Consider the following 25,006-nt stretch of genomic DNA (forward strand, 5'->3'; position numbering starts at 1 on the left):
TCACCCTGCCCCTCTGACCCCGGCTGTGCCCCACTTCAGGATCCTTCGGGAGACAGAGAGTCCAGTCTAGACTGAGCTGGCGGTATTCCCCTGGAAATTATGCAGAGACTTCGGGGTATTTCTGAGGGACGGAGCTGTTTCACAGTATTTACAGCACTGTAATAATAGGTATTATTATTATTATTTAGCACTCTGCAGTTTGCAAAGCGCCTTTTCATACTTCACCACATTTACTCCTCTCAGCAACAACATTGTGGAATGATCTTGTTATCATTTCCGTTTCCCACAAATGAGGCCACGGGAGGCTCAAAGGAGTAAATGATGACCACAGAAAAGTGACAAATTGATGTCAACTGACTGCAAATCCCAGACAGTAAACATGGGCTCAGGGGCAAGGCTCCCGGGGGCTCTCTCTCCATTTGTTTTGAGCCCCTGCACACACCAAAGGAGGTCCTTCCTCTTCCCCCTTCGGTAGAGAAAGTGAGAATGTGATGAAAGCGAAGGTTGGGGAAATAGATCGGGAGGGGAGGTCATTTTCCCCAGGCGGTAGGTATGAAATGACCAAGATGAGAAGGCAGATGTCTCAGGGCCATGGGTGGTGCTTCAAGTGTAGGAGGGCTACCTGGCTTCACACCTGGGGTTTTAGATGGCTCCCAGCAGGACATGACCCAATCCTTCCCACACGTAGCCACAACTTTGGGGAAGAGAACTAAATTCTCCTTTCTGGTGCCATGGCAATGAGGGGAGCAGAAATCTCTGGAAAGGCTTTCCAGTGAGCCATACCCCTGCAGTGCTCAGAGGGCAGGAAAGGAAGCCCTTCTCCCACTTGTCCTGTGTCTGGGTCAAGTGCCCATGTCGCCTACCTGCTAGAATGGGAGGGATGGGTACAGGCTTGCTAAGACCAGGAAAGAGCTGCTGGCAGACCGCCAATCTCCATTTCCCGTCTGTCTGCAGAGAAAGTGTGGTGGCCCCGGTTCCCACCACCTGTGAGACTCCAACCCAGTGACAAAAACTTATTTCAAGAACCTTTGACTTACAAGTTGCTGTGGGATGCTATGGGGGAGGCGGGAGGAAGGGAAGTTCTGGACAAAGTGTCCTGAAGCCAACTGTCAGTTTGGTTTGGCCATTGCCTGTCCCTCTGCCTTTGTGGCCAGCTGTGTGGTGGTACTATTTTCAGCACAAGTGGCAGGGGCACAAATGTCCTCGTGCACTGTCGGCCAGCTTCCCAAAGTGAAACCCTAGCCTGGAGGTCCCAGGGCCCTCCCCGGTGGTCAGGCAGGGCCTCAAACTAGTTCCTGGAAACTTTATGGCCCCTCTCTCTGCTCTGCTCAGTGCCTCCCTCAGGGACAGCTCAAATAATAAAATAAGGCATTATAATAACAGTGACCATTTATGGATCACCCACCAGAAGTCAGGTACTGTGCGAGGCATTCCATTTAATTACCTCGTTAGTTTCTAGCTTGTCCTGCTTCTTCTAGACCCTGCTTTAGAAAGAGCAGTACTGTGTAGAGAACATGTATATAGTTTCTAGTTCTTTCAATTTGTTGCAGATAGATTGTCCCCCAAAACATTGTTTTCATGGGAGAAAATAAGACCTCATTTCTACTCTTTCACTTTGCAGGAAAACTTCCAGAAACCTCAGTCTGAGCCTGGCCCATGGCCGCTGGTGCCCACAGCAGGCACCACCTCTGCAGACATGTCCCCCGTGATTCACGACATTCTCCTTGTTCCAGCTGTTCTCCCCATCAAAGAGGCTATGTTTTAGATGTCTTTCCCTCTCTTGCTCAACAACTAAGGTCTTTCCTATCAGAACTGAAGGGAGAGTTTGGTGCGCTGTGGGAGAGCCTTGGCAGACCCCTGTCCCGGCTGCTGGGCCCTGGGATGCTGCCCCTGCAGGAGCTGCCAGCAGAGTGGAGGGTTTGTGGGGAAAGCTGTTGGTGCAGGGTGGAAAAGGGCAACATTCCTCTGGCTGGTGGCAGGAGCTGGCTAGCCAGAGACCTTTTTCATGGCCCAATGCAGTGTGGCTCTTGTGTTTATGAGCTTTGTGAGATTTAGATCGTTCTGTACGAGCCACAGGTTTTTTTGGGGTCACATCAAAGGTTAGAAAGCTGTGGAAAGAGTTCTTTCCCCATGAATCACACTTCCCAAAAATCCAATTCTCCAAGCGGAGCCGGCTTGCTTCACAGAGCTGGCAGGAGAGAGGGAATAGCAGGGGTTCCTGGGGAGTTTTCCTGAAGAAACCTCTGGGAGGCTGGACAAAGGAATTCTCAAACGGGAGAAGAGCCAGAGGAGGAGAAAGACCCACTGGGACCGGGTTGATGGACTAGGGTTTGGGGACTGGGGTGAGATGGCCACAGGGCTTCAGACGCTGCTGACCTAGAAGGACTGGGCCCCTGGCCACCTCCAGGGAGTGGCCTAGCTAGTGCGGTGCACGACCTGCACAGCCGCACACGGCAACCCTGTCTGTCTTCGCTCCCTCCTGGGTGGATTGCGTACCCCTTTAACGGGCTTCCAGGAGCCCTCTAGATGGTCATAGATTATGATTATTCATTATAATTTTCTGCACTCTAATCCTGGCTCCTTCACAGTTACACCTTTGAGGATAGGTGCCAGCCATATCTTCTTTGCTTTTACTTTCTAGCCAGGCACATAGTATATGCTCAGGAAATGCTTGTAGAATGAATGATAAGCACTGTTGAAAGAGTTCTAGCTTTTGGGGACAGGTATGGCTAACTTAAGTATTAGGAGCCAAGAAGGGCTCTGATTTTTTTGAAGAAAAAGAACTATCCCAATATACCAACTCTTTTAAGACTCTGATTAACCTTGACCCACTTGAGGAAGCCCCTGATGAATTTTTGTTCATTTAGTTCCTCCTTCACATCTGAAACACTTACCAGCCTCCCTCTGGGGCACCATGACAGGGTGCCCTTGAGAAGGCCACAGTCCTGATAGGGTGACGGGCACACATGTTGGTCAGTACAGGGAGTGATCGAAACTGTCAGAAAGGCACTCGTGAACATGTGCAGGGGCCACAGGGTGCTAGGGAGGGTGTGGCTCACTCATTGCCAGAAGGGGACTTGGAGGGAGGGGCTGGAGAATAGACAGGGAGGGAAACCACTCTTGTTGTGCACTTTTATAGGCTTTGGCTCTCTTGAGTACAGAGAGGTCAAGTGTCTACTCCAAGGTCGTGTGGCCAATAAGTAGTTCTCAAACCTGATTCTGCAGTTCTATATCCTGTGACATACCACCGCTTTCTACACTCAAACCCAGGCCTTGATAACCTGTTCATCCAGAAGCCCCCGTGGCCTCACAGAACATTTGACGAAAAGGAAGGCTTCGGCAATGGCTATGGAGTTTATTTCTGAGCTGTCAGGTGACCTGTCTGGGCCTGCTTTTATCTGTGGCTGCCTTGTTAACAGTCCAGCTTGTTCCAGCTCCTCACTTATCTCACCCAACAGTTTGATGCTCTGCTGACCTACTTGGCAGTGATCATACTCCCCGAGGCCCTGCATGGACCTCTCCCTCATGATGGGCTATAGTGCTTTGCGTCCTCGGGCACATGGACTCCAGTGCACATGGGGCACTGGGGGCTTCAGTTCTTCCAGATCTGGGCACACCTCCCTCCACCAAGCCTCCTGCACTGCCCGAGGCCAGAGTGTCTGCCCCCTGCTGCTGGATGTCCCCAGCCAGTCTCCTCTGCCAGAACTTCCTCTCTGACCTCAGCTCACCATCTGGGATACTGCCCATCCCTGCCCACTGGGCTGCAATAGGAGAGAGGGTATGGGCCCCATAGTCAGACAGATCTGGTTCAACTCCTGCATCTGCCAGTTTTCAAAAGCCCCTTAACTTCCCTGGGCCTTATTTTTCTATCTGTAAAATGGGAATAGTAATACCTACCTCACAGAAATGTATGCATACTATGTGAAAATGCTCTCTTCTGTACCTGGTACATGACTTAGGAAGTGGAAGCTAATGCTTATAAAAGCTTTTCAAAAGCTCTTCCCTATCTGGACTTTCGCTCTCTTGAGCACGGAGAAGCGTCTTTCCCAAAGTCACGTGGCTAGTAAGTATGTCTCAAACCCAATTCTTTCACTCCGTATGCCATGACACAACACCACTATGCTTTCTATCTTGAACCCAAGGCTTTGGTAACCTGTTTACCCTACTGCTCTTGTTTGACCCAGAGGTGCACAGAGAAAGCTTGATTTAGCCTGTTTTAGTGAGGGGATTTGGGCTGAGAGAGGAAAAGTGAGTCGCCCAAGGTCATGCTGCTCGTCAGGAGGGAGCTGGGTGAGACCTTGTTTTGATTCTGCATTCTGGGGCCTCAAAATAACTCTTTACCTCCTCTTTTCCCTCACTGTCAGGGCGTCCCATCCCTCTCCCAAGACCTCTCTCCCCATGCTCAGAATGCCAGTGTGTCTGGGCATAATTCTGGCTCTTTCTGTGTTGCCAAGCAGACCCTTCAGGTGGGGAAGAATGAGAAGAACCCTCCAGGTAAGTCTTGGGGTATTAGGGCTTTTGGGAGCCAAAGAGCACAGTGCCTGGAGCCCTGGGAAGGAGGGTGCTGCTGGTGGAGACCCCCTCCTCATGTCCCTGAGTTAGCCCAGACTCTGCTCTTCCCTCAACCCAGCCCTGGCCAGAGCAGCCTTGTGGCCGGTTGGTGGCTGCTGTCCAGGCCCCAGCCCCAAGCTGCCAAGGTTGGCAGCCTCACGGCCACGCCGCACAACTCCGCGCCTCTCCTCCTCAGTTTATTCCTTCCAGATACACATTCGCTGCTTTTTATTTGGATCACTTTTCTGTGTTATGCTATTTCAGTTGTTTTTCCAATCCCTCCCTCCACCCCCCTGCCTTTCCCCTTGGCAGGATTCCTAAGAAGACAAGTTTTTGAAGAGAGCTGTAAGCACATCTGCTCTCTGGCTGCAGCATTCCAGGAGGGCCCTGTCAGGGGCTCAGGTCCCAGGGAGCCGGGGCACGCTGGGTGGGGGAGGCTGGCGGGCAGGGTGCAGGGCCCCTGGCAGTTGAGACCCATAGTGGGCACGCTCACTGCAGCATGCCAGGCTGAGCCTCAGGGCTCGTGGGTGCTGCCAAAGTCCTGGAGCCGCAGCTCGCCAACTCCCTGGTCCTGCTGGCTGTGGCTGCTGGCTCTCTCGGCTCAGGTCCGTGTGTGCCAGGCTTGGGGTGAGAAAAACAAGGAGCCTTCGAAAATACGTTGGCCTTCGATCTCCTCTTCTGTCAGTGGTTCCTAGGGGGTGGGGGTCCTGTGTGTGGTCGGTGTGGGAGTCAGTGTGGGAGTACACTCATGTATGCTCCAGAGTGTGGTGTGTGCATGCGGGCTCAGAAGCCACAGGGCCTGGGTTCAATTCTTGACTTCGCCACCGATGGCGGTGTGCACTTGGGCAAGGTACTGGGCAGTGGGGGTGGTAACATGTCTCCCTCACAACATTGTTGACAGGGTGAACCGAGTTAATACACGAAAATACTTCCTGGCAAATAGTAAGTGCTCAGTAAATGTTTCAGCTTTATTGTTATATATACATGGGGGTATATATGAAATGTAGTAAATTTGGGTGGAGTAGTTCTTCTTGGACTTTGGAGTGTGAGAGTTGCCTAGGAAACTTGTTAAAGGTGCTGGCTCCTGGGTCTTACCTACAGATGCTAATTCAGCAGGTCTTGGGTGGGTTCAGGAATTTATTTCAGTCTGGAGGCCCTGGTAATGCCGATGCTGGTCCAGGGGCTGATCTGGAGTCATTTGAGGTGTCTGGGTGAATAGATCCTTGAAATCCTGGACTCGGGTACATCAATCACAACTGCCTTGCAAATGTAGCCAGAGACCAGATGAAGGGGTGGAGAGTGATGAGGCGAAGAGGTGGCCAAACCCACCCCAGGCTGAGCCTTGAGGCTCTAAAAAAGGAACTTAAATTATGGGGGTTTTAAGCAAGGGATTCACACAGTCCTGCTGGATTGCTTTGGGTTGGACCAGCTTGGTGTCCAAGCCCAAGGCAGAGCAGATGTCAAGGAGGGTGTAAAAGCGCAGTTAGCTCAGGACCAGAGTGGCAGAAGGATCTATGCCCTGAAAGCAGAAGAAGCAGGATCTGGAGGAAGAGAGAATGCCCCGGCTTGAGCAGCTGTGTGCCAGCCCCCTCCTCCCTCAGCCCGGGCATCTGATCTGCCGGTGGAGCCTCCAAGCAGGGCCTGGGCTCTGTGAGCTGGCCTGTGGACCAGTGAGCCAGGCTGCGGCCAGACTCCAGGGTGTGGCTGAGGGTAGGAATCCAGCTCTGTCAACTCATCCCCTCAAGAGTTTGTAGTTTCTTGATTTATTTTTCTCAGCTATTTCTCTTTATAAAGATCTTTTAGAAAAATTCTTTGTTTTGACTGAGCTAAGGGAAGAGGGAAGTGGGCTGTTCTGAGGCTGGGGAAAGGGCTGGCTGCCTGTTTCAGGGAAGAGGCTGGGAACCAGCAGTGGGGCCCATGACACAGCGGCCACCCCTCCAGAAACAGGTTGGTGAGGCAGCTCTGAGAGCGGGTCCTCCTCACCTGGGATCTCCTTTCAGGTGGTGAATTTGATGTGTCTGTAAGTGTGTGAAGGTGAGTGAGTGACTCAGTGAATGAGTGAGTGTGTGTGTGGATGTGTGTGTGCACAGGTGAGTGTTGTATGCGTGTGCGTTCATTCAGTTTATTTAACAACAACCACAAAATATTTACTGAGTGTGCGTGATGCACCAGAGACTGTTCTAGATGCCTGGGATACATCAGCGAACAAAATGAAGGTCCCGACCCTCAAGAAGCTTACATTCAATAGGGATTACATTCCAGTGGGGGTGGATATGTGTGTGTATGAGTCTGTTGTGCACTCATATGTGAAGGAGGAAGGTGAGTGCCCAGGCTGACCTGGGTCAGGAACCATCTACCAGTTTCCAGGCATGATTCTGGGCAAAACACTTAACTTTTCTGAGCCTCAGTTTTTTATAAAATAGAAAAATAATCTCTTTCTTTCATAATTGTTGTGAGACTACATGTGAAAAGACCAGGGAAGCTCCAAGTAAAGTACCTGGTGTGTGATAGCTGCCAAATGACCTTCCTCCTTCAAATCTCCTGTACAGTTGGAGGAGGTGCTTCCACATGTATATACCACCCGCGTGTGTGCGTCTGGGCGAGGTGCCCCATGTGTCCCAGGTCTGAATGGGTTCTCCCTGAGTGAGAGCCTGCCTTCCTCAGGATATACCTTGTGTTGTGGAGCTATCTCAGTTCTGATGAAAGGTGATGGTTTGTTTGCAAAGTTCTGTTCCAAGACACAAAGTTTTCTATGCAGTGGGGAAGAGAGAAGCTTCTACGTCTGGAATCTCACGAGTTGGCCCCTGTAAGCCTTGGCTTAGGTCTGTCCTGAGTCCATTCAGTGCGGTGTGACTCTGTTGTTCACAGTTCTGGTTTCAGTGAACACAGACTGTTGGTCTGCCCTTAGCTGACACCCACCTAAAACATGTGCCGCTTTTCTCTTCCCAGTTTCACGACACCCTGGCCATGCTGCTCCCTTCGAGCCCTCCTGTCCCCCAGATCATTTGTAGAAGTAACTCTAGAAGACGGACACAGACCCCGAGGCAGCTGCGGGAGCAGGACTACATTTCTTGGAAAGATCCTTGCTTTCTTCCACACAGCAAGAGGAGAAATGGGTAAAGTTCCTTCTTTCCTCCCTCTACACTCTCCCAAGGAGAAAGTCCATGGTTTTGCCTATGTCCTCTAAGAAGATGACTCAGAGTGTCTACCTTCAGCCTCAGCGTCCCTCCTGTGCTCTAAGTGTCCATTGGACGTCCCATTGAGCAACTGAGACTCAATGTGCCTGAAGTCCTATCCATCTTCTTGACACCAAACCAGCTCCCCCTGGGCAACCAGCAGTTCTGATTAGGGACTCCAGCGTTCTGCCAGTCACTCCAGCTTGAAATTGCTGAGTAATCCCTCACACATCCTTTTGTTTTATTTCCCACAGCTAATCAGTTACCTAATCATTTCAACTGATTCCTGGAGCCAGTCCTTTCCCACCTGCTTTCCTACTGCCACCACTCCCCTGGTCAGGCTGTCCTAGACTCCTATTTGGCATCCCTGCCTCCAGCCTCCCCCTTTACCAGCCAGTCCACCTCCCGAAGCATCCCTATGGACTCACGGCTCTCCCTCAGCCACTACCCTTACTCACTTTGTCCACCCACAGCACCCTCTCCTCTCCCCAACAAACTCTCTGTCTCAACCTAACTGGTCCCCTTGTGGTTCCTAGCACACTACAAGCATTCCTGCTATTCTACCTTTGCTGGAGTTGCCCTCACCCGCCCGGACTCCTTTCTCCCATTCTAGCCTTTTACCTAAATTCTAGCCACTGTTTATAACACCCTAACATTTTGAAAGCATGATGAGCAGAGGTGGGGAAAGTGGAGGTGGGGAGGGAACTATAGTTGCTAGCAGTTTGCTAGAGGTAGAGAATTGAATTCGCCTTGGGGCAGACTTTTGCTTTGTTTTGGGAAAATCAACACAAACCTAAAACTGTTTAGTCACTGGCAGCCTGAATACAGATGTTCACTGTTCTGGCTCAGCAGTGTGCATAGCCATGCCTCAGGAGAAAGGAGCTGCCTTTTCGTTCCTTTTAACCTAAGGTGTGTGGAGGGGAATTGTGAAGGAAGAGAGCCTGGCCTGGTCCTTGTGCAGGTGACTATTTTCAACTAAAGTTTGGAGAGTTGCTTGCAAGAGATCTCAACCTTCCAGAGGGTGTTCTGGAAGGCCTGCAACTACTGCTTTGGGACCCAGGTGACATGTCTTGGCATAGAGCTGGGGAGAAAGGCACTCTGTCCACCTCTGTACAAAACACAGTATACCTCCAGAATTTTGGGGGCATAGAGGAGGCAGCAGGCATGGCTGCTAGGAACCCCCCAAGGAGCATCTCCAGCAGAGGCCTCCAGGAGCCCCACGCGGTGACTGCTATGAATAGATCAATCTGTGACATCATTTGAGATGACCCATTGGGAGTACCAAGAAATATTTGAGGGAAATAGTGCATGGAGTGAGGCTCAATGTCATTGCAACTCATTGTTAACGTAGCAACAAATCACTTACACCTTAGGCAGGTGAAAAGTAAATGCACGCTACACGGTTAATCACAGTTGCCTCTGAGTGCTGGTATCCCAGAGAGTCCATTTTCTTCTTTATATTTCTATGAAACTTTTCAGATTTTCCACTATAAGTATTTGTAATTAGAAAAACAAACCTATGAATAAAAAGATATTTTCTTTTTCCTTCCCCTTCTGGGGCCCAGCAGAAGCCTTGGCATTGCCTAAGGCCCCTGTGGTTTCTTCCCCTGCTGAACTCCTACAGTAACTCTTGGGTGCAGATCCGTGTTTATTCCTTGTTTTAGGTGCTTGTGCCAATTCTGTGAGCTTGTTCAGGATAAGGGGCTCCTCTCCTACTTGAGCCCTCCCTCTCCACTCACTCTGTTTTCAGAAGCTATTTCTCAGAACCTGCCTGGCCTGCTCCCACCGTGGGTCTTCATACTTGCTGCTTCATCTGCCAGCGCCCTCTCCTCGCCCATCGCCCAGACAGCTTGTGGGCTCTCTGCTGATCACCTTCAGTTTTGACTCAAATGTCACTTCTCAGAGAGACTTTCCCTGACCAGGATGTTTGCAGCTGCACACCCTCCCAGTGCTCTTTCCCCCTTTCCTACTTCATCTCTCCCTCTGACACAGACCTCCGTCTGACATGCTGTTCTTCATTATCTATATTCTTATGCTTGTATGTAGCTCTGTCCAAGGATCTTTGTCTATTTTGTTCTCTGCTGTAACCACACTAACTAGTGTGTATGTCCTGTGTATATAGAAGATGTTCAATAAATATTTGTTGAATGAGTATGAGGGGGGACCCCCCAAAACCCAGAATTATCTTCCGGAGGGCAGCCCCCTTGTAGTACAGGCTTCCCCCACTAGGTGAGTATTCTAGGAACTCATCTGTATCAGTGTATCAGCTGGCGTTGTTGTGAGAGGTAGTGTTCTACTTCAGTGAAATTGTTTTTGAAGACTGTTTCAACACATTTGCCTGCTTCATGATGGATGATTTACAAGCACATCTGCCCACATCGCACTGTGTTCAGCAGTTTTTGCCCCAAAACGACATGACCCCCATGTTCCACCCTCCCTATTCACCTGATCTCACCCCCAGCAACATTTTTTTTGTTTCCCTGGATAAAAAAAAGTCCTCAAAGATAAATGTTTTGCTCATGTGGAAGGGGTGAAACAAAAAATGGCAGAAGCACTAAAATACATCAAAATCAACAAGTTCAAAAAAAACTGTTTTGAACAGTGGAAAAAAGTGTCTTGATAGGTGAATTGCATCAAATGGACAGTACTTTGAAGGTGACTGAAGTTTAAACATGTAAGAATAAATACACAACTTTTTATACATAAATTCCATTTTTGGGGGGTCCCCCTCGTACATTATATAACAATAGTTATCACCAGACACTGTGGTAGGTGCTTAGTAATTCCCTCATTCAGTCTTCAGTGTTTTGTGACAGCTAGCATTATCTCTGTTTAAAGATGCAGAAGCCAAAGCTCAGAGATGTTAGGTAACTGAGCTGCAGCCACATGCTGTCACATGGCAGAGAGTGGAATGTTTGCTTCAGGGGCCAGGAGCTCCTGTGTCAGGAGGCCTCTCCTGCCCTGCAGTTGGGGTAATGAGGCTGTCTCTCATTGGGCTCAGCACCCCACAGGCCTCCTGAAGAAGCACAGGCTGGGGCTGCTGCTTCCCTTGTGCTGATTCCCCTGCTTCAGAGACCACGGAGCTACTGCTCACAGGTCTCATTCCTTGAAAATGGGCTCCTCTTCCATCTCGGGTCCCTTCTGTGACAAAAGACCCATGACCTCTGATCAGAAAAGCCAACTTGCCCCTCCCCCTTCTCACTACCTCTACTCTCTAGCCCTTGTCCTCTAAGTTATGGTGTAAATCAGCACAAGAGGTCTTTTTTTCCTTCTCTCTCACCCATTTTCCTAAGGGAAGATTGGTTGCTCCCTAGGAATCTTTTGAAGGCCATCAGGGTGGAACACCAGCAAGAACCCAGAATACTTAGGTTCAAGTTCTGGATCTGCTACTCACTAGCTATGTTATGAGCTAACAGAATTATTTTTTCCCTGTAGCTGTCCTATAGTATTGTAATGTCTGCAAATGTAGAACCTGCCTGATAAGAGAGATGCATAAGACAATGTGGTTACCATACTGAGCCCCATGCCTGACACACGAGACTTAATAAATACTGGCTTCTGTTGTTACTGGTCACGACTAGCTCAGGAACTAGGAAGCAGGGTTTGCCATCGGCTGGAAGGATGGGGTGTGGGCTGTGGGTTGTGGCTGACCACCACTCCAATCACTCCCTGAACTCTTTCCTAGAGTTTCAGTTCTCAAGTTGTATTCTTTGTTAGAGATTACAGTCATGACTTTTAAAAGACCTTGATTAGGACAGTTTTCAGCATAGCTAGCCTCCTTAGTCAGTACACTGTGTCTCTGCTGGGAGGTAATTGTTGCCATCTCTGCTGGGTTGCACAATTTGAGGAATAATTTGCAGAAGCATCAATTGCCACCATGACCAGGGCATGAAGCATAATTATATCTAGTGGAAACTGTGATTGAGCCTGGAATTGAAGCCTGATTTGCAGGGGCTATAAATGAGCTGCCACCTCCAGAGCATTACGTGCCTGCTAGATGGTGGGGCTGTAATCAACCTCAGTCTGTTTCCAAACACTCATTCTCCAAGTTCCAGTGGGTCCAAACTCCTGACTCTGGTGAGTGTCAAGATCCCTGCAGAGTCTGACTTCACTGAGACCTTCCTATTGTCCAAGACATGATTCATAGTTTTCTAGGGAATTTCCTTTACTGTCTTTGCTTTCTAGTTGTAATACAATAAAGACGATTTGGAGCAATCCATCTGCCACCACTCCCCCAATAGCAATGCCCTGCTCTCCCCACTTTGCGTTTGGCCCAGGAAGATCTAGTTCTATTTGTGGCTGAAAGGGAAGAAGATAGGGGATCCAGGCCTTCCTTCTCCCTCCTGTGAGTGACCCTGCACAACAGGAGAATTCATCTGTTGCCCTCACCATGGCCAATGTCCGCTCTACACATGGGCGAGAGGCCATACTTTGAGTACTTCTGAGAAGCCAATGAAGGCATCTGTGACAGGGGAGGTCTTTCATCCTGAGGCAAGTGTACGTGTTCTGCCAGCCCTTTGTACCACCCGAAAACATGCTGGGAATCATATTTGCAGGTCCACGAATGTTGTTTGATTGTCTCATGGCATGAAAGACTTAACCTGAGGCTCAGTAGAGACAGCAAAGGCTGAGACAATATGGCCTATAGGGGAAAACATGCTGAGTTTGAGCAAAAAATACACATTCTATATGTAGTCAGCCCTTGTAAACACTGGGGAGAGAGCAGGCAGAGCTGGGGTCGGTGTTCACAGATAATTCTCCAACTTTATTTTAGCCCCCTTTTTTACCCTCCTGCAGGCCAGCGTCTTGACATAATTATCTTGGCTACACAGTCCTTGTTTGTATCTCCAGAGAGACAGTGATCTTTGAAGAAAGAACATGAGTCCGGAGACAGATGACCCAAGCCTGGAAGGAATCCCAAGATGAAGGAAATGCAAAATAGTAAAAGTGCAGGCTTTTGACTCAGTCAGACTTCAGTCCCAGTCCTCGGTTTGTTATATACTATCTGTGAGGCCTTTATACCTTAGCCAAGTCTCAGTTTGCTTAGTGCAAAATCGAACGAATATCTACCCTGTAAGGTTGTTACTAAAGTCATTAATACGTGTATAAAGCATATATAAGCTGGCTCATCTTAAATACTGAATAAATGGCAAGTATTACTATCATTATGATCTGTAAAATGGAGGTATTTAGTAATACCTACTTTGCAATGTGGTTGTGAAGAGTAGGAAGAAAAATGCCCTTGGCCTTTAGATGTTTAATAAATGGTACTGTTGTTGGGTCTGTCTTTGCCAGGTAGTACACCTCTGACCTCCAGCAGTCACCTCTGCCTCTGGTAAAATGGGGAGGGAGTATTTCTACTCTACCTCACTCTCATAAGGACTGCAGTGGCAGCTGGAGATAATTACACAGGCCTTGCTTGTTTTTTGGAGTTGTGACAACTAAAATCACATACAACATATTGGAAGCCAGGCATGAGGAACAATGTGCTAGAATGAAACACTTTGGATTGGGGGACAAGGGACTTGGGTTCTAGTCTTGGTTCCCTTTTGCTGACCACATGCAATAACCAAATAATCTGACCTTCAGGCACGCACACACTGGTGACCTCTCAGCAGCTGTGAGAAACACAAATGAGAGAGATTATCATCATTACCATTCTTCGAGGGTAAGGCCAGCCTTCTCCCTTTAATCTCTGAAACCCAGCGAAGTCCTTGGCATATAGTAGGCACTCTATATTTCTGCTTGTTTAATGAATTATAAAACTGCCCAGAAGTTGTATTTTTAAACATTAGTTGACTTTTTTGCCCATATGTTTATAGCTTTTGGTTTCAGTCTGATTTGTTGGATCCCTGGGCCTGTGTCCCAAAGTATTTTATTCCATGCTAACCTTAACATACACAGAAATGTTATTTGGACACAACTAAAATCAGGAAAAAAAAACTGGCATAAAAGAGAGTAGAAAGCAGCTCTTCTGTCTATGGCAGCTGTACAGTTTCACAAGTAACCTAACACCCATCTCTGCTTTGGTTTCCACTCCTCTAGGTTCCCTATTACTCTGTGTGCCCATTCTGCAGGATTTATCCCTGGAGTGAAGGTGGTAGGCACTGCAGCAGCCTGACCTGCTTATGGAGATGACCCTTCATGAGTAGTAAAGAATATGAAGGATGCCTTACATGTCTCCTCCAAATGGGAAGTGGCAGGTTGAATGGCAGATAGAAACACTGATGAGGGGACTGGGCTCCCTGGTACCAGGGGAGAGATCTTGAAGTGGATTTTCCTGGTAGTAGGGGATACCACATGTACCCTTCCCACCCACCTTACATACTATTCCAGAATTGTTACAGTGTTTGGTCTCTGAGAGCTTTGGTATAAGAGGGAAACTTGCAAAGGTAAGAGAAGGGATGGAAAAGACCGGAATGCTAGTAGTCGCCATTGTTTGTGTAGTGTGATAATGGCCCTGGAACAAGAGCACTGGCAAAGGTAGAGTGTTTTCCAGATCTGCCATGTATCAAGCCTTCTTCTCATGTTCCTGAGGAACATCCGTGATCTTCAGTCATTTTGAATACCATTTCCCACCCCCAAAGTCTTCTGCCTTTTTCCCTTCCCTACCCCACCTTTCCCCCACCTTCCCACATTGAGTGAGGCTTTAGATTGATGGACTGGCTAAAGCCTCACTCCATCACTCTTGCTGGGTTAGGTGTCCCTCTGTGGCCTTCAACTCACTGCACTGTAATTTCTGGCTTATTTACTTACTGTGCAGCTCTGAAAAGGAGGCCCTTTATCTTATTCCACGTTCTATCCCCCAAATAGTACACCACAATAAAGTTGATGCTCAGCAAATGTTTAATTTATTTAGTATACCAGAGTATACTTCTAATTTATTGCACTTTAATTTTCCTCTAGATACTATAATGTCTCAGCAAAGAGAGGTACCTGTCATTCTTTTTTCTTTATACAATAGACAAAAAGTGTTGGGAAGCTAGACACCAACCAGCTATTTTTGTTTCGTGGTACCAGATCATCATACTGCAGAGTTCCTTCTAACTATTAAAGTACAGGACTACAATGCTGTATAGTTTGTTTAAGACCACAGAATAAAATACAAAGTGTTTCAAATCATTTTACAAAAACAGCAAAACTCAACAACAAAATCTTATGACAAAAAGTAGATTAATTTCATTTAAACATCAACTTTAAAGTATATTAAATGTCACCAAACCTAGCAAGATACAAAACTTAAATTCTAATTACACAAATACAACTCTTATAGAAACAGCACTCCTCTCACCTTACGCTACTTAAGAACCAAACAATAGCTCCCATACCCAGGACGCGCCACCCCCCTCACTGACCACCTTTTCCTCGGCCCTCACCAGGGCCCAGCCCTAGCAAGAGCCCTGGCCCTAACCCTAGTCCTCATACTGGCTTCATCTGCCAGGGCCTCACAGTGCTGCACTGGCCAGTGCTGGGATTCCTTTTTTATGGAACTTGGCCACGAACTCCAGGTTTTCATCTTGCTGGTTTCCAGGTTGTTTGGGGGTCCCCAAGGGGATTCACACTCCGGTGGATTGGTGTGAGGCACCGTGAGACACCGCCTGTACCCGAGGTATCACTGCTGCACAAAATCTCCCCTAATAAGCCTTTTCTGGTGCTCAAAGAGGTCGTGATACTTTGAGGGACACACCCTCAACCCACTCAGCATCTCCTAAACCTGGGCCTTCTTGGCCCTTATTATGTTGTATGCAGATGAGGCCTAAGATCATCATTAAGAGACCCGTCTGGGGCCATCTGCTCCCAGATCCTTCTCCTCCAGAGGTTTCAGTTTGATCAGGGTATGTGTGGTGCTTGCGGCCAAGCTGTTTCAGCTCAAAACTAAAGACATACTACAGATGTTCTGCGGCCCTAGCGATGATCCCAGGGAAAAGATCTTTTAAGTCTCCCATAACGTATTTCGCCATCTCGGAGCGAGTGATGGGAACAGGAACTGCACCAACTCCGCCACCGTCTGATTCGGACGCGGGTGGCCCCCCCGCGCCCAGTCAAGGCGTTGAATGCCGAGACCCTCGCGCCTCTCCGCGAGCGCGGGCTCCGCAGCCCCTCCTCCCTCAGGACGCCAAGGTCCGCCTAGGGGCTCGCCTGCTGGTGGGGCTTGGGGCCTCCTCCTGCGAGGTGGTCGGGGTCGCACCTGCCACACTCCTGCTCCTCTGCCTGAGGGACACGGAGTCCCCAGCGCTCGGGTTTCTGCAACAAGTTTTCGGGAAGCCAAGTGCAGAGCGCCCACAAGGGCCGAGGGATGTTCGGCCAGCTGCACACACCCAGTGGAGCGGTTGGCGGCGGCGGGAGGAGGACTAGGAGAGATGACAGAAGGCACAACGTGACTGCGGGGCAGCACCGCAGAGAACTCGAAAGGGCGACTGCACACTGCCGCTGCCCAAGCCTCGTGCCGCCCCTGCGCAGCCTCAGTCCGAGCTCGCACGCGGGCTCGAGGGGCTACTTCCGGCTACTCGGGCAAGATGGTGGCCCCGGGGCTGCGCGAAGCCCCGCCCCTACCGGCCCCCTGTGGGTGGTGGGGTACTCTTTGGCTTCTTTGGTAGTCGGTGTGTGGATGAAGTGTCCGTTCTTCACTGCTTTTTAGGCTCGAGAGCTGGAGGGGTGATACCAGGGTTTTCACAGCCGAGGCAGGCGGAATGGGGCATGTTTCAATGTACAAGGATGCAATAGGGATGGAGTTCCAGCCTTGTCTCTCAGCAGGTGCTGATTTGTGTGTGTATCTAGGATTTTGAGTGATTTACTCTGGCCCAAGTGCGGTGTGCATGGAGGTGAAAGCTGGGAGATAAGTCTGTCCGCATAATTACTGAAGGGTCTTGAACAGGATGCTAGGGAGAATGAAACTTAATTCTGAACACGCTGGGAAAATGCCTGGACCAGTATGTATTTCTCCCGGCAGTGCGGAGGATGGACTGGAGTAGGGTGGACCAAAAGCTGGGAATCCAGTTCGGAGTATTATTACAGTGCAGAACAGGAAGTGGTATTTGGCCTGTCTTGATCCTTGGTGTATCCTTAGCTCCTAGAACAGCACGTTGAGGCACTCCATGAACACTGTAAAAGAGATGAGGAAGGGGTAAGGGTAGCAGATTATAGGGGCACAAAAGGAAAATGAGATATATTGTACAGCTGGCAGAAGCAGGGGTGTCCAAACTTTTGGCGTCTCTGGGCCACACTGGAAGAAGAAGAGTTGTCTTGGGCCACATATGAAATACATTGTGACATGTGATCACAAAAAAATTTCATAATGTTTTAAGTAAATTTATGATTTTGTGTTGGGCCGAATTCATAGCCATCCTGAGCCCCATGTGGCCCACGGGATACAAGTTGAACACCCCTGACTGGAAAGGTGAGATTTTTAACCTGATCAAATCTAACTACTCCCATTTTTCTTTTTGCATACCCTACTCTGAGCTTTCTTCCACTTCCTGTCTCTTTCTTTTATTTCCCCTCCCCTCCCCTCCCCTCCCCTCTCCTCTCTCCAGGATTCAGCTTGTTAAGTGTCACCATTCCAAAGCCTTCCTTAGTCTCTATGCCATGCATGGAAGTTATTTATTGCCATCTGTGAATCACCATAGCAATTTGTATTTATTTAGCTTCCACTTATATAGACCTTATTATGTGCTAGGCTCTGTTGTAACCCGCTTTTCAAATATTAATTTGTTTAATTCTCATTGAGGTAATTACTATTATCATCATCCCTATTTTATAGATATGTCTTTCCTATGGCATTTGTTATTTACTAGCTATGTCATCTTGGGCAAGTTACCTAAACTCCCTGCTCCTCAGTTACCTTATCAGTAAAATGGGCATAATATTAGAAACAACATTGTGGAGATTGTGTGAAGTTATGCATATAAAGCATTTAACAGAGTGCTTGGCAAAAACTGAATGTTCAATAAATGCTAACTACTATTTATTGCATTTTTAATGTGCTGATACTGTGCTAAGTATTCACATGTATTAACTGGTTTACTCCTCATAACAGCCCTGCTAGGTAAGTGGTGTTATTATCCCCATTTTACAAGTGAAGTAACACAGAAAAAGGTTAAATAACTTTCCCAGCATAATATGACTGAGATTTGAATCATACAGTATAATTCCAGAGACTTAACACAATATTAATAGGTGTTATTATTATTATTATTATTGACCATACTTTGTATTATAATTATTTTTGTGTTTATCTTTTTACCAAAACCAAACATCCTACAAGCTAGGGTTGTGTCTTTCACTTTTTTGAAGAGCCTCTCAGAGTTGGCACTCAGTATATAATTGTCACTGAATAAGTGATGGGAGGCTTTACTTTTTACACGGGAAATAACATTTATTTTAAGTAAATATCTGACAATTAGGCTTTCCTAGATATAATTATGAACTTCATTTTTAAAACTTCTGAAAATATATACTCATTTATACTATATGACTTACAAAATCTGAAAGTGTGTAAGTGAAGCAGGAAGATGTTTATTATAGTCAAGCTTGAGGCTATTATTAGTCTCCATTGTGCCAAACACTCCATTATACTGTACAGTTTATGTACAGTATAATTTAGTCCTCACAAATCCCTATTAGGAAGGTATTATTATCTTCATTTTACAAATGGGAAAACAGCCACAGAGAGGTTAAATCACCTGTCCCAAACCACCCATCTGTTAAGTGCTGGACCGGAAAAGAGAACCTAGATCGTCGCTTTTGAAGACTGTACTCATGACTGCCATGCCGAATTGCCTGGTTATCTGTTCCTCCTTAAGGTAGAGAGAGCCACTCCTTCCTAAAAGGATAACTCCTTCCTAAATGGTCCACTTAACATATCGTTATCATATCAAGCATTGCCAAGGAGATGTGCAGAAGATATATGCATAGAAAGTACCATGCAGGAGATACATTGAATGGAAAGAGTTTTGAGGGACAGATTAGCAGGAATATAACAATTTAAAAAACTGAATGAATAATGTACCACTACTCATCAAAAAAGGGAGCAAACTACTGATAAAATGTGGATGAGTCATTATGTTGAGCAAAAGAAAGATACAAAGGAAGATACAAAAAGTTACATACAATATGATTACATTTAATCTACTGTTCAAGAGAGTTTAAACTAATCTGTGGTGATAGACATCAGAACAGTGGAGGGGGGTTGACTGGAAAGATGCATGAACTTTCCAGGGTGGGGGGGAGGTGAATATTCAGTATCTTGATTAGGGGTAGGTATACATTTGTCAAAAATTATCAGACTGTGCCCTTAATATATATGCACCTCACAGTATATAAATATACCTCAAAATTATAAAAACAAAAGTTTTTTATTGAAGTATAATTGGCATAATAATAGTTGTAGGTATATAACAATAATGATTCTATATGTTTGTATATTGGGAAGTGATCACCACAGTAAGTCTAGTTTGACATCTGTTACCATACATAGTTACAAAATGATTTTTTTCTTGTGATCAGAACGGAGGTATGTATTTTTGCTCTTATTTTATACAAGAGGAATCTGAGGCTCAGGGAAATTAACTTGCCTAAAGTTACCCAGTAAATAAATGGAAATGCCAAACCCAGCCCAGATTTTAATTTTTATCCCCACCCAAGGACAATTTTTCATTGCTTTTAGAAAGAGAAGAAGGCAGGGAGGGAATGGGAAAGAGAGGTGGGGGAAAGAGAGAGAGACAGAGACAGAGACAGAGACATCGAGGTGAGAGAGAAACACCTCTGTACATGCGCCTCTTCGTACATGCCCTCACCTTGCAAGGGTCGAACCTACAACCTTGGTATGTACCCTGACCAGAAATCAGACCCATGACCTTTCGACCTACGGGACCAACCAAATGAGCCACATCGACCAGAGCCAGATGTTTTTAACTGCAGATCTCATAATACTTTCAAGACCATTGGAATGGCATTTAAGTTCAGATTGTCACTGAAATTCACAAGACACAATAGGCTTACCAAGCCTGAGTTTTACATTGCCTTAAGGAATACAGAATAAGGAGTAGAACAGCACCCTAGGCTAGCGGTATCATAAAGGCCTTGGATATCCAGAGCCAATGTCACAATCACCAATCTGGTCTTTTTTTAAATTTAAGGGAAAGTTTATTTAGTCTTTTTATTTTTCATTTTTTAAATTATATTTTATTGATTATGCTATTACAGTTGTCCCAATTTTTCCCCCTTCACCCCCCTCCACCCAGCAACCCCCATTCTCTCAGGCAATTCCCCCACCATTGTTCATGTCCATGGGTCATGTGTATAAGTTCTTTGGCTACTCCATTTCCTATACTGTACTTTATATCCCCATGGCTATACTGTAACCAACTATTTGTATTTCTTAACCCCCTCACCTCTTTACCCATTCTCCCACAACCTCCTCCCATCTGGCATCCATCAAAACACTCTCTGTATCCATGATTCTGTCTGTTTTCCTTGCTTGCTTATTTGTTTTTTAGATTCAATTGTTGATAGACATGTATTTATTGCCATTTTATTGTTCATAGTTTTGATCTTCTTCCTTTTCTTAAAGAAGTCCCTTTAACATTTCATATAATAGTGGTTTGGTGATGATGAAGTCCTTTAGTTTTTTCTTGTCTGGGAAGCTCTTTATCTGCCCTTCAATCTAAATGATAGTTTTGCTGGGTAGAGCAACCTTGGCTGTAAGTCCCTACTTTTCATGACTTTGAATATTTCTTGCCAATCCCTTCTAGCCTGCAAAGTTTCTTTTGAGAAATCAGCTGACAGTCTTATGGGAACTCCCCTGTAGGTAAGTGACTTCTTTTCTCTTGCTGCTTTGAAGATTCTCTTTATCTTTAAACTTTGGCATTTTCATTATGACGTGTCTTGGAGTGGGCCTCTTTGCATCCATCTTGTTTGGGACTCTCTGTGCTTTCTGGACTTGCGTGTCTATGTCCTTCACCAAATTAGGAAAGTTTTTTTCATTATTCTTTCAAATAGATTTCCAATTTCTTGCTCTTCCTCTTCCCCTTTTGCCACCCCTATGACGTGAATGTTGGAACACTTGGAGTTGTCCTGGAGGCTCCTTATACTGTGCTCATTTGTTTGGATTATTTTTTCTTCTTGTTGTTCTGATTGGTTGTTTTTTGCTTCCTTATGTACCAAATCATTGATTTGATTCTCAGCTTTATCCACTGTACTGCTGTTTCTCTGTAAATTATTCTTTATTTCAATTAGCGTATCCTTTGTTTCTGACTGGGTATTTTTTGTGCTGCTGAGGTCCTCACTGATTTCCTTGAGCACCCTAATAACCGGTGTTTTGAACTCTGCAGATGCAGAGTTGCTTATCTCCATTTTGCTTGAGCTCTTTTTCTCTGGAGTTTTGATCTGTTCTTTCATTTGGGCCATGTTTCTTTGTCTCCTCGTTTTGGCAGCCTCCCTGTGTTTGTTTCTGTGTATTAGGTAGAGCTGCTATGACTCCCTGTCTTGGTAGTGTGGCCTAATGTAGTAGATGTCCTGTAGGGTCCAGTGACACAGCCTCCCCTGTCACCCAAGCTGGGTACTCAAGGTGCTCCCTTTGTGTGGGCTAAATACACCCTCCTCTTGTAGTTGAGCCTTGATTGCTGTTGGCAGGTAAGTGGGGGGCATTTACTCAGGCCAGTCAGCTTCAAGGACTGACTGTGACCACTGACCACCAACCTCTGCCCTCCAAAGAGGATCAGCTTTGCAAGGGCAGGATGGTGGTGCTCTGACATGGTCTGTAGCTGTCCACTGGGTGTGCTGGCCCTGAGGTTTCCCGTGTGGTGCAGGCCAAGGTCAGCCCCATCTGTGTTTTGCATGGGACCACCCTGCCTGAGCTGTAAGGCAACCTGAGAAGGCTGCTACTTGTGCGAAGCTTGGAGATTCCCAGGTGAAGCCAAGCTGTGAATCTAGGCTGACTGCTGCTAGTACGGAGCCTGGGGCCACTTAGCTGTTGCTTGTTTGATAGGATTTAGGAAGTTGTGAAGCATGAGCCAAAACTAGACATTCATGTGGAAAAGTCATGGTTAGTAGATTGGGCAGGTCCATAAGTTGGGTGGGATGGAGTGTCGGGATCTCCAGGGCAGGATAAACAGTGTTAGCCAGGTTGATGGTGTCTCAGATACAGCTCCTGCTGCCAGCTCTGTGGCTCTGTGGGAGGAGGGCTCAGAAAAGTGACAATCGCTTCTGTCTGTCTTTCTGTCTGGGAGAAAGCTGTCCCCCAGCTTTTGCCTTGATGCCAGACACTTCAGTTCCTCCATGTATGGCACTGGTGCCTTTTAAGCTGCTACCCCGGTGGTGCTGGAGCTCAGAGGGAGTGCATCTGTGTAAGTCTGTGTGTGGGTTCTTTAAGAGGAACTGCTTGGGACTCCAGAAGTTTTTTCCACTGACTCAGTCCCTGCAGGTTTTTGCAGCCAGAAGTTATGGGGACTTATCTGTCTAGCACTGGAATCCTGGTCTGGAGGGCTTGGTGTGGGGCTGGGACTCCTTGTTCCCTAATATCCCTCCTGAATAATTATTCATCGCAGGTGTGTGTGGGACCAGCCTGTTCTTCATCTGTGCCCCTCCTAACTGTCTGGATAGATGTGGTTTCTTTAATTCTGTAGTTTAAGACTTCTATTCAACTCAGCTTCTGATGGTTCTGAGTGATGGATGTTCTATATTTTAGTTGTAATTTTGTTATGGTTATCGAGCAGGCAAGCCATGTTTACCTATGCTGCCGTCTTGACTGGGAGTTAGTTTTCTTTTTAAAGCAATCTAGTTTTAAAATGAGTTGAGGTTAAGAGAGAGAAGAAAGAACATAAAGCCTTCTAACAGAGTCAGACGGACAGATTAGGGAGGATGGTCACTGAACAGGGCCTTCCACATCAGATCTTCTCTGTCTGGGAAATGAGGTCACAGATTCTGGTCAGATCATAGTTTTCTCCAGCAAGTGGATGTGCACCTGCTCCTTTCTTGGGCTTACCTGGAAGGCCAAGGCCCCTACTTGGGCCTTGCTGGAGACCTGGGTGGTCTCCTTGTTGGCCTGCTTGAGTTTCTCTTCTGTGTGGGTCTCCAGTGGATGGCATCTCAGGCCTTGTTTCTCAATTCTTAGTATGTAATCCTCAGTGCACTTCTTCAGTGATTCTTAATTCTTGCATTGTCCTTTGATTACCTCCTTCTACTTCTCAAACTGTTTGAAGGGGTCAGAGAGAGATTTTTTTTCGTGGGATTTGGTTCTGTAGTAAGTTTCTCTTTTTCTTTCAGAACCTTCTGGATTCTGGCTTTGGAAAGTTCTTTCTGTTTCTGAGCCTCCTCCATTGCTTGGGACACAATCTCCTCAAACCCATCCATGATCTTATCCATTTGTAGGTTCTTCACGTGGAGCTCTTCATGCCTGCTCTTCAGCAACAGGGTCTCCTTTTGTGTCACTTCCACTCCCCTGCCTGGGTCTTTTTGGCTCTACCACAGCATGTCCATGACGGGAGACCTGTGCTAAGGACACACAGGGTTGGCCTGGCACAGGAACACTCAGAGATCCTAGAAAGTCAGGTTCCACCAGCACCCCTCCAGGGGGACCTCCTGCCTGTGGAGTGTGTCTGTGTATGCCAACTCCTCCCTCAGCAAGTCCTGGAGCATCAGCTGGCTCTCAGCAGCGCCCCTCCTTCAGGTCCAAGGCGGGCCTGACTGCTGAGAGGGGTGCATTGTCAGCTGGCCAGGCCATGAAGGATGAGGCCGTGAGCTCATGCTGAGGAATTTGTGGTTCCTTATTCACATGCTGCTTAGTGGTACTCACCATGGTCTGCACCATAAGGAGTGTCACCACCGAGGTGAAATGAGGTAAAAAATTCAATGACTCAGCCTTTAGCTATAGGTGGTTGTAAGGGGTATGAAAGCGGAGTGGACTGCTTTATCACTTGCCTGAGTCTGGATGCTACAGTGTTACACTGGAAGGGATCTAGACAATTATTGTTCCTGTTTTGATTGTGCCTGTGTTGTACTGGACAGGTAGACCTGGTGGTAAAGAGGGTCACATATATGGTAAGGGAAGGAAACTAGGCTTTGGATAGTGAGTTTTTAGTATAATATACACATGTAGAATTATAATGTACACCTGAAAATTATGTGTTATTAACCGATGTCACCTCAATAAATTTTCTTTTTTAAAGAAGCAGTCCTGCCCTGATTGGGTGGCTCAGTTGGTTGAAGAGTCATCCCATACACTAAAAGGTGGTGGGTTCGATCCCTGGTTGGAGTATGTATGGGAGGCAACCAATTGATGTTTCTCTCACATAGATGTTCCTCTCTCTCTCTTCCCCGTCTTCTCTCTCTAAAATCAATATAAACGTATTCTTGGGTGAGGATTAAAAAAAAAGGCATGGTTTAAAAATACAGGCAGTTCTTACATAAGCTTGTAAAAGGGAGGAAATATATATCTCTTTGGTGGGGGTGGGACTGGGGGGGAGGGCAATGAAGTAAACACTCTGATGACTATTATATTGAAACCTTTTTTTCTTTAAATCCTTACCCAAGGATATGTTTACTGATTTTAGTGGGGGAGGGAGAGATTGAGAGAAACATCGATATGAGAGAGAAGCATTATTTGGTTGCCTCCCATACACACCCCAAATGGGGACTGAACCCGCAAACTATGTATGTACCCTGACCAGCAATCCAGCTCACAGCCTTTTGGTGTACTGGATGGCACTCTAAGCAATCGAGCCATCGGCTGGAACCTTGTTGAAGGATGATCCTTGTAGCATAGACTGGAGTCTTTGAAAGTCCGCCGTGGGAGTCATGCTGAAAAAGCAGAAGTATAGGGTGAACTGCCCTGGAAATGTCCAGCACTGAGGGCATAGAGATGGTGTGTCCTAGAACAAAGCGCTAAACTAGGTCAGAAGACCTGAGTTCTGGTGTCCCTCCTAACCCTCTTGCGCAGGAGACCGAACCTCTCTGGGCCACTGTTTCTTCAGCTTTAAGGCCTGACAACCCTTGCTTTGCCCGTCCCCACAGAGTTATGTTGAGGCTCAAGTACAATACAAACATACTTTTAAAGTGCTTTACCATTAAGAAACAAATACAAAATGTTACAGACTTTTTTTTTTTTTTAAAGAGAAGTGGTAGAAAAATCTCAGTAATGAGAGTAACTGGCCTCTCATGCAGACATTTTGGAATGATCTTACACATTCCTGGTTGAAAAAACTGTCTGGCCAAAAAAGATTAAATAAAGAAATGTCAAGTCCTGACTCTCCATCTAAGGCCAGCGAATGCTTTGGTGGGGA

At 46.8% G+C, this 25,006-nt stretch overlaps 1 protein-coding gene across 1 annotated transcript; it reads right to left on the minus strand.

Moving 5' to 3' along the window:
- Positions 1-14,566: 14,566 nt before the first annotated feature.
- Positions 14,567-23,078, minus strand: MAGEF1 (MAGE family member F1). Its single transcript, XM_053919379.1, is given in 6 exon segments — positions 14,567-15,456; positions 15,458-15,507; positions 15,510-15,562; positions 15,564-15,708; positions 15,711-16,230; positions 22,995-23,078. Coding segments are annotated over 6 exon segments (1,209 nt in total). The 3' UTR covers positions 14,567-15,099.
- Between the last annotated feature and the right edge of the window lie 1,928 nt (positions 23,079-25,006).

The sequence above is a fragment of the Desmodus rotundus genome, chromosome 2, assembly GCF_022682495.2.
Source record: "Desmodus rotundus isolate HL8 chromosome 2, HLdesRot8A.1, whole genome shotgun sequence".
Lineage (NCBI taxonomy): Eukaryota > Metazoa > Chordata > Mammalia > Chiroptera > Phyllostomidae > Desmodus > Desmodus rotundus.